The sequence below is a fragment of the Oncorhynchus gorbuscha genome, linkage group LG05 (genome assembly GCF_021184085.1).
Source record: "Oncorhynchus gorbuscha isolate QuinsamMale2020 ecotype Even-year linkage group LG05, OgorEven_v1.0, whole genome shotgun sequence".
Lineage (NCBI taxonomy): Eukaryota > Metazoa > Chordata > Actinopteri > Salmoniformes > Salmonidae > Oncorhynchus > Oncorhynchus gorbuscha.
The window spans coordinates 81461420-81473674 of NC_060177.1; the positions used below are offsets into that span (position 1 = coordinate 81461420).

At 44.7% G+C, this 12255-nt stretch overlaps 1 protein-coding gene across 1 annotated transcript in view; it reads right to left on the minus strand.

The window, feature by feature from the left end:
- The window catches only part of LOC124036568 (ATP-binding cassette sub-family A member 2-like), a 163298-nt gene that overhangs the window by 58017 nt on the left and 93026 nt on the right, over positions 1–12255 (minus strand). The window contains 10 exon segments of the mRNA XM_046351290.1: positions 2273–2446; positions 2751–2847; positions 3436–3603; positions 3777–3905; positions 6401–6560; positions 6912–7285; positions 8602–8823; positions 9146–9322; positions 9415–9528; positions 10195–10316. Of these exon segments, the coding sequence (XP_046207246.1) occupies positions 2273–2446; positions 2751–2847; positions 3436–3603; positions 3777–3905; positions 6401–6560; positions 6912–7285; positions 8602–8823; positions 9146–9322; positions 9415–9528; positions 10195–10316 (1737 nt within the window).

The window sequence follows — 12255 nt, forward strand, 5'->3', positions numbered from 1 at the left end:
TTAGGTCACCTAACAGAACGAAATCTGAAGCTAGATGGGGGGCAATCAATTCACAAATTTGTCCAGGGCACAGCTGGGAGCGGAGGGGGCTCAATAGTAGGTGGCAAAAGTGAGAGACGTATTTCTGGAGAGGTACATTTTTTAAATTAGAAGTTCAAACTGTTTGGGTATAGACCTGGAAAGTATGACAGAACTCTCTGCAGTAGATTGCAACTCCTCCACCTTTGGCATTTCTATCTTGACGGAAAATGTTGTAGCTGGGTATGGACATCTCAGAATTGTTGGTGGCCTTCCTAAGCCAGGATTCAGACACGGCAAGGACATCAGGGTTGGCGGAGTGTGCTAAAGCAGTGAGTAAAACAAACTTAGGGAGAAGGCTTCTGATGTTGACGTGCATGAAACCAAGGCTTTTTCGATCACAGAAGTCAATAAATAAGGGTGCCTGGGGACACGCAGGGCTTGGGTTTACCTCCACATCACCCGAGGAATAGAGGAGCAGTAGGATGAGGGTACGGCTAAAGGCAAAATTGGTCGCCTAGAGTGTTGGGGACAAAGAATAAAAGGAGCAGATTTCTGGGCGTGGTAAAATAGATTCAGGGCATAATGTGCAGACAGGGGTATGATGGGGTGCGGGTACAGCAGAGGTAAGCCCAGGCACTGAGTGATGATAAGAGAGGTTGTATCTCTGGATAAGCTGGTTATAATGGGTGAGGTCACCGCATGAGTGGGAGGTTGGACAAAGGAGGTATCAGAGGTATAATGAGTGGAACTAGGGGCTCCATTGTAAACTAAAACAATGATAACTAACCTAAAGAACAGTATACAAGGAATATTGACATATGAGAGAGACATACAGCGAGGCTTAAAGTAACCATAGTTGTTGATTTGGAGAGCTAGCTAAGACAACAATGGGTGAGACAACAGCTAATCAGCTAAAACAACAACAGGTAAAATGGTGATGACTGGGCAGAGAGGGTTGGTTAACTACACACAGAGCCTGAGTTCGCTGCTGGGGCCGACAGATAAACAACAAAAAAACACACACAAAAATAAATAAACAAAACAAAAAAATAAACAGAATGGAGTACCGTGATTAATGGACAGTCCAGCGGGTATCAGCTATGTAGCCAAGTGATCATAGGGTCCAGGGGGCAGCAATAGATGGAACAAGGAAGCCGCGGAGTAGTGCAGACGACACTGCGTTTAAAGTTAGTAGCCCGGGGCTAGTGGAAGTGTCTGCTCCGACGTCCGACGGAGGCCGGTTGAAGGCACAGCGGATGGAGTATTTATCAGCATACCAGTTGTGGTGGTGCGGCGGGGCGCCGTGTCGACTAAGGATCCAAGCCACAAGGCGAAAGAGTTATTGTAGTTGTTGTAGTTTAGTTTTCTATCCGGGAGATGCGCCTGAATCACGGCTAACTAGTGCTAGCTTCAGGGAGTGGCGTTAGCCACTATATCCACTCGGTAGCAGCGGTGATCCGGTGCCAAGGTCCAGAGCTTACGGCAAGGATCTGGTGGAGTAGTGTGTTCTAGCTGTGTTTGGGTGGAGTCCAGGTCATCAACTGAGTAGGCCGGGAGGTGGGCCTAAGGGAAAGCTTCGGTACTGGGTAACTCGTGGGTGCTAGCTAGCTGTGAATATCAGGAGAATGGTCCAGGGATTACGGCAGGAATCTGGTGTCGTAGTGGAGAGACAGACCTTTACTGGTAGGCTGGCGAGCATTATCCAAGCTAAAAAAAGGAATGGTACCTGTGGAGAAGGTAAAGGCCGCTAGCAGTGGCTAACAGTGACTAAATAGCTTGTAGCTAATTAGCTGATTAGCTTCTGATGGCTCGGTGGTTCTTGCTATAAGGTTTAAAAATTTAAAATAATAGTGGTTCTGTATCACATTGGGTGAGGCAGGTTACCGGAAGGTATAATTGAACTAAAATGGAGAAGAGATTGAAAATAAAATTTAAATATATTAAAAAAAACACGAAAAAATATGAAAGTACATGAGAGGACGAACAAAACACCTCTGCACTGCTATGCCATCTTGGATAGACACTGATGGATAGATAGTTGTCTGGAGTTGGCTAATATTGGTTAGAGTTTAAATTAATTGTCTAGTGTTGTCTAGAGTTGTCTAGAGTTGTCTGAAGTTGTCTAGAATTGTCTAGTGTTGTCTAGTGTTGGCTAAAGTTGGCAAAATTCATCTAAAGCAGAAACATCCTGGCAACATTTCAGTCTACATTTACCCTTCAGTAGTCAAGACGGAGGATTCTGGACACGTACCCTGGATCCACACAAAGCCGTAGAGAAAGTAGAACTTTCCCCCTGTGTTGGGCCCCGGGCGCCAGTAGGCCCGGCGGATCTCGTTGGTTTTCTCTGTGAAGCTGGAGTTCTGTCTGATCTTATAGAGGACATGTGGAGGCAGGGAGCCATCTCTGTTGGTCTGGAATATCACACCTGGAAGAGACGGAGGGGGACATTCTATTACAGTGATATAGCTACAGTATATATTTCACATTACTTCCTCATAATATTACATTTATTTTCAGACTGGAGGCTATATGCATGCCACAGCTGCTGCCCTTTCAGTAACACCCATCTGACCCCTGTGCCTGGCCATTATCTATTATCTGTTTTCACTGTTAAGCCAGAGTGCCAAAGACACATTTCCCTTTTGTAAAATGTAATGGACAATTATGTTTTCATAACTTATGATGAAACGAGTCGTCTCTCCTATTCAGTATTACTGTACCATACTCACTGGCAAATACTGAGATGTTATGGTGGTAGGCTTGGTTCAGGGTATAGTTGACGATGCTGTCTTCATCAGGGAAACCCTTGAAGATATCCACACTGACCTGGAACAAGAGAAGTAGAAAAAGACAACAACAAAACTTTATTGATCTATTGTCCTTGCAGTCAAAGGAAAATTAATCTCTTGCCTTGTTCCCAACCCTTCTGAAATACACACACAGGTTGGAGAGGTTGGATCCCAGGTCTGCCACAGTGCCAACTGCCAAGAGCACAGGAACTGTCTATATCTCTAACACTGGTAACACTAGTCCTTGCCCTATGGACTCTGGTTAAAAGTCAGGGTGCCATTTGGGATGTCTCCTGGGACTGACCATTGAATGGAGCTTTGCGTGCGGTGTGGTACTGATTCTCAATGCTCATATTACTGTACGCCCGCTGTCTGTGGGACTGGATCAATGTACTCAAGTTCTATCGCTCATCTTGTGTCAGTCTGAATCAGACCACCCATGTTTATGGTACCTCCTGCCTACATACAGGCTGTGTCTGAAATGCCATCCTATTTGCTTATATACTGTACGGTAGTGCACTACTTTAGGCCAGATCCCTCTTGGCTCTGACCAAAAGTAGTGCATTTTTTAGGAAATAGGGTGGCATTTGGGACACAACCAACGGCTCATCTGCTGAACACTGACCTTGGACATGAAGTGTGTCCAGCCGCAGGCTGCGTTGTCAATGGTGTCCAGCTGCTCCAGCAGGGTGGAGGTGTTGGACAGGGTGTAGTTGCCATCCAGCAGTCCACGCAACAGGTCACTGTCTGTCCCATTCAGCAGCTCCGGGTGACTACGCAGGTTAGAGGTCAACTAAGAAGAGGAGGACACCAGAAGTTGTGTTTGTGTTTATGTTTATGTTACAGTATGTGTACGTATGGGCTTATCAGGCAAGATAAGGACTGTATAAATGTACTGTGTGGGGGACAATAAATATTTAGTATTATGTGTATGCATTATCTTATTAAGTTATTACTGTGTGTTACCAGCTGCAGCCAGGCCAGCTGGTGGTGCAGTTTGCCCTCCTCTAGGTAGGTCCTGAGCTGGGCAGAGATGTTGAGCCACACCCTGGCGTAGTGAGTCACGTTCCCCACAAACGCAAATGTCTCATTTGCCTACACAGACAGCAAGCAATAGCACATGTCACCATCAACACAGAAGCTGTGCAAGTCCTAGCTCTGGTCCAAGGTGTTACGTGTGGCTTGCTGGAACCAGGTTTCTCAGCTAACACCCTGGACCAGAGCTATCCCAGTCCCATCACTGTATCCCGTTACTCTATCCACATCCTTTCAAGCGTTGTTACTTTTCTGTTGAGTCCTTTCTGTGGCCACTCTCTCCACTCCCTGCCCCTCTCCCTCCCTCTCTAGTTTTAATCATTTCTCAGCCTCCATCCTCCAGTCCACTTGCTAAGATAAGAAATCAACTCTCTGCCAATAACAAGCCTGTGGTAACTAGTGGGATGTACAGAGAAACAGAATCAATGGCCAGTTGTGCATATGTTGTGGCATAGCGAGACCTCCGGGGACTGAGGAGGAGCATGATTAATCTTGCAGCTCATTGACTTCCTACACATCGTGCTCTAAACCAATATACAGAACATGCAGTTGAATAGTTAATGTGTTTAGGCTGGGAAACAAATGACCATGGGGTTTCTAATGAATTCACAACATGTTCTCAATACGCTGAGAGTCTAAAAGTGTCTGATAAATGACTTTGGGGTTCCCACTAAAGACCACGTTCCCTTTTCTTCTTAATATGCGTCTCAATCCCAGGAGGTTGGTGGAACCTAAATTAGGGAGGACGGGCTTATGGTAATGGCTGGAGTGGAATTAGTGGATTGGTATCAAATACACCAAACACATGATTTCCATCTGGCATACATATGCATTTCATAGTCATTTTCATATATTCTTTATGAAATGAAAATAGAGAATATATAGCTGTATATCCTGCTAATGTTTAACCCAGCAATGCAAAAATGACATCGGAACAACTCTATTGCAGAGGACACAGTATAGAAGGCACCAGTCACTGTATACATACAGTATCAGTCAAACGTTTGGACACACCTACTCATTTTTACTCATTTTATTTTTTACTATTTTCTATATTGTGGAATAATAGTGAAGACATCAAAACTATGAAAAAACACACATGGAAACATGTAGTAAACAAAAAAGTATTAAAAGTAGCCACCCTTTGCATTGATGACAGCTTTGCACACTCTTGGCATTCTCTCAACCAGCTTCATAAGTCACCTGGAATGCATTTAAATTAACAGCTGTGCCTTCTTAAAAGTTAATTTGTGGAATTGTTTTCCTTCTTAATGCGTTTGAGCCAATCGGTTGTGTTGTGACAAGGTATACAGAAGATAGCCCTATTTGGTAAAATACCAAGTCCATATTATGGCAAGAACAGCTCAAATAAGCAAAGCGAAACGACAGCCAATCATTACTTTAAGACATGAAGGTCAGTCAATGCGGAACATTTCAAGAACTTCAAGAAGTTTCTTCAAGTGCAGTCACAAAAACCATCAAGCGCTATGATGAAACTGGCTCTTATGAGGACCGCCACAGGAAAGGATGACTCAGAGTTACCTCTGCTGCAGAGGAAAAGTTAATTAGAGTTCGCCTCAGAAATCGCTGCCCAAATAAATGCTTCACAGAGTTCAAGTAACAGACACATCTCAACATCAACTGTTCAGAGGAGACTGCGTGAATCAGGCCTTCATGGTCGAATTGCTGCAAAAACTCCACCACTAAAGGACACCAATTAGAAAAAGAGACTTGCTTGGGCCAAGAAACACAAGCAATGGATATTAGACCGGTGGAAATCTGTCCTTTGGACTCCAAATTTGAGATTTTTGGTTCCAACCACTGTGTCTTTGTGAGACGGAGGGTAGGTGAATTGATGATCTCCGCATGTGTGGTTCCCACCGTGAAACATGGAGGAGGAAGTGTGATGGTGTGGGGGTGCTTTGCTGGTGACACTGTCTGATTTATTTAGAATTCAAGGCACACATAACCAGCATGGCTACTACAACATTCTGCAGCAATCTGGTTTGCACTTAGTGGGACTATAATTTGTTTTTCAACAGGACAATGACCTCACACACTTCCAGGCTGTGTAAGGGCTATTTGACCAAGAAGGAGAGTTATGGAGTGCTGCATCAGATAGCCTGGCATCCACAATCACCTGACCTCAACCCAATTGAGATGGTTTGGGATGAGTTGGACAGCTGAGTGAAGGAAAGTGCTCAGTATATGTGGGAACTCCTTCAAGACTGGTGGAAAGCATTCCAGGTGAAGCTGGTTGAGAGAATGACAAGAGTGTGCAAAGCTGTCATCCAGGCACAGGGTGACTACTTTGAAAAAAATCTCAAATATCACATATATTCTGATTTGTTTAACACTTTTTTGGTTATTACATGATTCCATGTGTGTTATTTCATAGTTTTGATGTCTTCACTATTATTCTACAATGTAGGAAATAGTAAAAATAAAGTAAAACCTTTGAATGAGTAGTTGTGTCCAAACTTTTGACTGGACTGTACATATGCATTATAAGGATACAGATGACAGAGTCTGAAAGAACATGATCATGTACTTGCCTTCTGAATGACTTTGTCCACCTGTGAGCCAACGGGAGAGTAGAGGATCTTGGGATTTGTAGTCATCAGATGCACGAGTAAACCCAGATTGCGCTGCTCTTTACTGGTGAAACCCAGAGAGCTCATATTCCCCTGCTTCAACGCTTCAGGCTCAATGATCCTGGAGATAGACAGAAGACAGAAATCAACAAGTTTAGCCTTTACCACACAGGTATAGAGCACAGGGTTTCCCTACCCTGTTGCCAGCCCAGCTCTAACACACCTCATCAATTCCAAACATTATGTTCTTGTTTAGTTGAACTGGGGTGTTCTTATAAGGCTGTAACAAAAGCCTGCATACCATGTAGATCTTTAGCCTGGTCCCGGATCTGTTTGTGCTCCAGCCATTCCATTGCTGTCATGACAGTAAGTGACAGGGGATTGGCATGATAGAACAAACAGACTGGCACTCAGGTTGATCTCAAGTCAAAGAACAACAGCACAGGAATGATCCCATTATGAAGACACACACCTATCGTTCCCACACAGAATAGGCTGCAGCCCTGCCCACAGCTGTACAAAAGCAGAAAACTGTGAATGAGGATTCTCTTTCCCTTTCTCTTTCTCTCGTCCTCCACCCTCCTCCTCTCCTCCCTCCTCCCCAGGGGTCTCAGTGGTGTTGGGCCCCCAGGTAGTGGCGTTGCGGGCCCAGGAGGTGGTGGTGTTGGCGGGGGCCCCAGGGGCCGTATGACCCCCAGCACAGGCCCCCTTAGGGAGCAGGCGAGCCAGGCCTGACAGCAGGTCTACGTCCCTGAAGAGTCTCTCCACGTCAGCCAGGTCTTTCAGCAGAGCACCCAGGTGGGACTGGGACAGAGGAGCCGAGAAGTTGACCTTCTCCAGACGCAGCTGGTGTGGAGAGCAAGAAAGGGAATGAGAGAGAGAGAGAGAGAGAGAGAGAGAGAGAGAGAGAGAGAGAGAGAGAGAGAGAGAGAGAGAGAGAGAGAGAGAGAGAGAGAGAGAGAGAGAGAGAGAGAGAGAGAGAGAGAGAGAGAGAGGGAGTGTGAAAGAAGAGAAGAATCAAAGGAAGAGAGGAGAATGAGTGCTGTAGAGTACATAGATATACTGAGTCATGGACTGTCTGCCATTCCACACTCCACAGTGTTTACAGTATTTATTTGTGTTTGATGAGTGAAAAGCACTTTGCCTCATGGCAAAATGTGTAGAATAGCGTTATAATACTGCACATTTTTCTCTCTGCACCATGGCAAAATGTTCCGGAGGTCCCCGGAGGTCCCCAGAAGGGCAAGGAAGTCAGTGCCAAATGCGGTAGTCCGGCCCTGCTCACCATGGTAATTCCCAGTTCAAAGCAGCCTTTGAGTGTGCACCCTATTCTCTATTCAGTGCACTTCTTTTGACCAGGAACCATAGGGCTCAGTTCAAAAGTAGGGCACTGAATAATGAATAGGGTGAAATTTGGGACGAAGCCATTGTCTCTCAGTACTGTACCTTGTCAATGAGGCTCTGTGTGTCTATCTGATCTCTCAGTACTGTACCTTGTCCACGAGGCTCTGCGTGTCTATCTGGTCTCTCAGTACTGTACCTTGTCAACAAGGCTCTGTGTGTCTATCTGGTCTCTCAGTACTGTACCTTGTCAACAAGGCTCTGCGTGTCTATCTGGTCTCTCAGTACTGTACCTTGTCAACGAGGCTCTGTGTGTCTATCTGGTCTCTCAGTACTGTACCTTGTCAACGAGGCTCTGCGTGTCTATCTGGTCTCTCAGTACTGTACCTTGTCAACGAGGCTCTGTGTGTCTATCTGGTCTCTCAGTACTGTACCTTGTCAATGAGGCTCTGTGTGTCTATCTGGCCTCTCAGTACTGTACCTTGTCAACGAGGCTCTGTGTGTCTATCTGGTCTCTCAGTACTGTACCTTGTCAACGAGGCTCTGGCTCTGTACTGTGCCTCTGTCTGGTCTCTCAGTACTGTACCTTGTCAATGAGGCTCTCTGTGTCTATCTGGTCTCTCAGTACTGTACCTTGTCAACGAGGCTCTGTGTGTCTATCTGGTCTCTCAGTACTGTACCTTGTCAATGAGGCTCTGTGTGTCTATCTGGCCTCTCAGTACTGTACCTTGTCAACGAGGCTCTGTGTGTCTATCTGGTCTCTCAGTACTGTACCTTGTCAACGAGGCTCTGTGTGCCTATCTGGTCTCTCAGTACTGTACCTTGTCAACGAGGCTCTCTGTGTCTATCTGGTCTCTCAGCTCCTGGCTCATCTCTCCAAAGCGCTCAGTCCTCTGTCCCTCCCCGCCACCACACACTGTGCTGCGATAGGCCTGGAGCATGGACTGCTGCTTCTCAGGAACCAATAGGATCTTGCTCAGCTCACCAGTCCCATTCTCCCCACAAGTAAGCATTTCCAACATGGCACCAGTCAGGAGAACACCCTTCGAGGGAGGATTTTTTATATTTTTACAATCAACAGCATATACATTTCATCATCATCATCATCATCATCATCATCATCATCATCATCATCATCATCATCATCATCATTATCATTGTCATCACCATCATCCTCATCAACCTCATCATCATCATCATCTCCTCATCAACCTCATCATCATCATCATCATCATCATCATGCAGTATATAGTATAAATTATTTCAATGGTATTCCTGTACAATAAAGGTCAGTGATTCAATATGATAAAAGACAGGAGGAAAGGAGGATGATTCAGATATAGGAGAATATATCATGTAGTGTACCTCCATCTCCTTCAGTCCCTGGGGATCGTATCTCTGGCCTGCCTCTCCTTCTGCTAGGCCTAATGCCTGAGACATGAGTCTGAGTAGGCCCTGCCGATGGGCTGCTTTGGTTGGGTCTCGTAAAGCTTTGTGGATCAGTCCTCCGTCCAGACGATGCATGGCTCCCAGAAGCTTCTCCTGAAGGGAGGATAGTACAGGGATTACTGCAGAACTAATACACCCACTCAGATCAATTACATTCAATGTAATATTTCCAATTAGCATCCTACTTCCAGTTGAAGGCTCTTCTCTGCAGGGGTTTGTGCGGTCTCTTTTGCCCCGCCTGAAGCATGACTACTCCCCCCTCCAGCTCTGGGGTACAGGCCAAATATCATGTTGAAGACCTACAGTTCAGCAGGGGGAGAGAGGACACATACATTCAGAGAACAGGATGCACACACACACACACACACACACACACACACACACACACACACACACACACACACACACACACACACACACACACACACACACACACACACACACACACACACACACACACACACACACACACACACACACACACACACACACACACACACACACACACACACACACACACACACAGGTCTTTGCCAAATCTGAAATTTTGACGATCGGTGTTCTAGTTTAGATGTCAAAAATGTGTTATCTAAATTGAAATATAACCAGGAGGAAAGATTCAGGTTTGGCAGTCTATACTGACATTGTTTGTTACTTAATTGTTCATCAGTCATGTGACAACATTGGAATTTAAATGCGCAACAAAAAAAACATAATTAATCTGTAATAAAACACTCCCCAGGGTTTGATGGGGACTGGGAAGGTACAGTGTGTGTGTGTGTGTGTGTGTGTGTGTGTGTGTGTGTGTGTGTGTGTGTGTGTGTGTGTGTGTGTGTGTGTGTGTGTGTGTGTGTGTGTGTGTGTGTGTGTGTGTGTGTGTGTGTGTGTGTGTGAATCTGTGTGTGTGTGTGTGAATCTGTGTGTATCTGCTTGTGTGCGTGCATGCTTGTGACAGGAGCACAGACCTCTTTGAGGTTGACAGGAGTGGAGAGCAGAAGGCTGGCCGTGTTATTGGGGAGAGACAGATTCCTGACCAGAAACTGACGGAACACAGACTGGTTCTTCAACATACTGGCCACGGTGAACCCTGCAGGGGTAGAATCATTCAGCACAACAACAGAGAATATACTGAACTGCTTCTCCAGTAGAGAATCATTCAGCACAACCACAGAGAATATACTGAACTGCTTCTCCAGTAGAGAATCATTCAGCACAACCACAGAGAATATACTGAACTGCTTCTCCAGTAGAGAATCATTCAGCACAACCACAGAGAATATACTGAACTGCTTCTCAGTAGAGAATCATTCAGCACAACCACAGAGAATATACTGAACTGCTTCTCCAGTAGAGAATCATTCAGCACAACCACAGAGAATATACTGAACTGCTTCTCAAGTCAGAGAATCATTCAGCACAACCACAGAGAATATATACTGAACTGCTTCTCAAGTAGAGAATCATTCAGCACAACCACAGAGAATATACTGAACTGCTTCTCAAGTAGAGAATCATTCAGCACAACCACAGAGAATATACTGAACTGCTTCTCAAGTAGAGAATCATTCAGCACAACCACAGAGAATATACTGAACTGCTTCTCCAGTAGAGAATCATTCAGCACAACCACAGAGAATATACTGAACTGCTTCTCCAGTAGAGAATCATTCAGCACAACCACAGAGAATATACTGAACTGCTTCTCCAGTAGAGAATCATTCAGCACAACCACAGAGAATATACTGAACTGCTTCTCAAGTAGAGAATCATTCAGCACAACCACAGAGAATATACTGAACTGCTTCTCAAGTAGAGAATCATTCAGCACAACCACAGAGAATATACTGAACTGCTTCTCCAGTAGAGAATCATTCAGCACAACCACAGAGAATATACTGAACTGCTTCTCCAGTAGAGATGACACAGCACTCTATCAAAAACAGTGTATAACTCATTCAATAACTTGCAGCTACTGGGTATAAAAATTATCTCATTAAATAAAGATAAGATATCCACAACACACTGGTGAATGTTCCCGTTGTTTAAATGTGCAACGTTTCACCCAGAAGTTCGCTAGCTAGCTAGGTCACGTTGTAGGCTAACTCAACTGAGCTGCTAGCTAGCTAACCTTACACACTGTTTAGCCAAGCAAAATAAATATCATCAGCTAGATCATTTCCTTTTAACTATCTATCTTGATGTAATCATTGTAAATGAAAAAGACAGTCACCAACTGCATTTGTAACAGCCATGAAGAGGGGACTAACAGTAAAAGGAGAAGGTAGGCTACTGAACAGGGTCATTTGATGGGAGGACAATATCAACATATTTTGCAGTTCCAGTACCTAGAAGGGAAAACTTTGAGGACAGAGAGATAATAGCAAACATAATATTCAGTCCTGTATAATTGAAATATAATGAAGCCTGTTTCTTTGATGTGTTCTGCCCTCAAATATGGAAAGCTTTGAAAGCCTGTTTGCAGATGAAGAGGGTGCCAATGAATGTCCTAAGACTGAAAATAAGGGTGTATATATATATATCCTATATATATCCTATATGCCATGGATTATACTGTATGTGTACCTATATTATTAACACATGTTGTATGCAAAATTAAAGTCACACAAATTGTATAAACCTTTTCCAACTGGAGCTGGTCAGCCCTGCTAGAGGTCTGTTGGGTGAGCAGGTTTCTGTTTCAGCCCAGTAATAACACACCTGATAATCAAGTGTGCTATTTCTGGGCTGGAATAGAAGTCTGCTCAATGAGTAGATCAGGGATCAGTGGAGCAAGGTTGACCACTGCTGGTATGATGAGCCTGTCCTGCACACTACCATTCCCTTAGACAAACTGGCCTTGTCCCAGTCCTTAATAAAAATGTTGGGGTTACTATAATTTGTTTTAGATGATTTTTCAAACAAGCATTGCCGTCTGTGTCGGCCAACACCTACGTATACCATTAGTCTCCGTTCCTCCTCAAGTCACCAGCCTCCACTGACGTTGAACCATCATATGTTGTATTGAA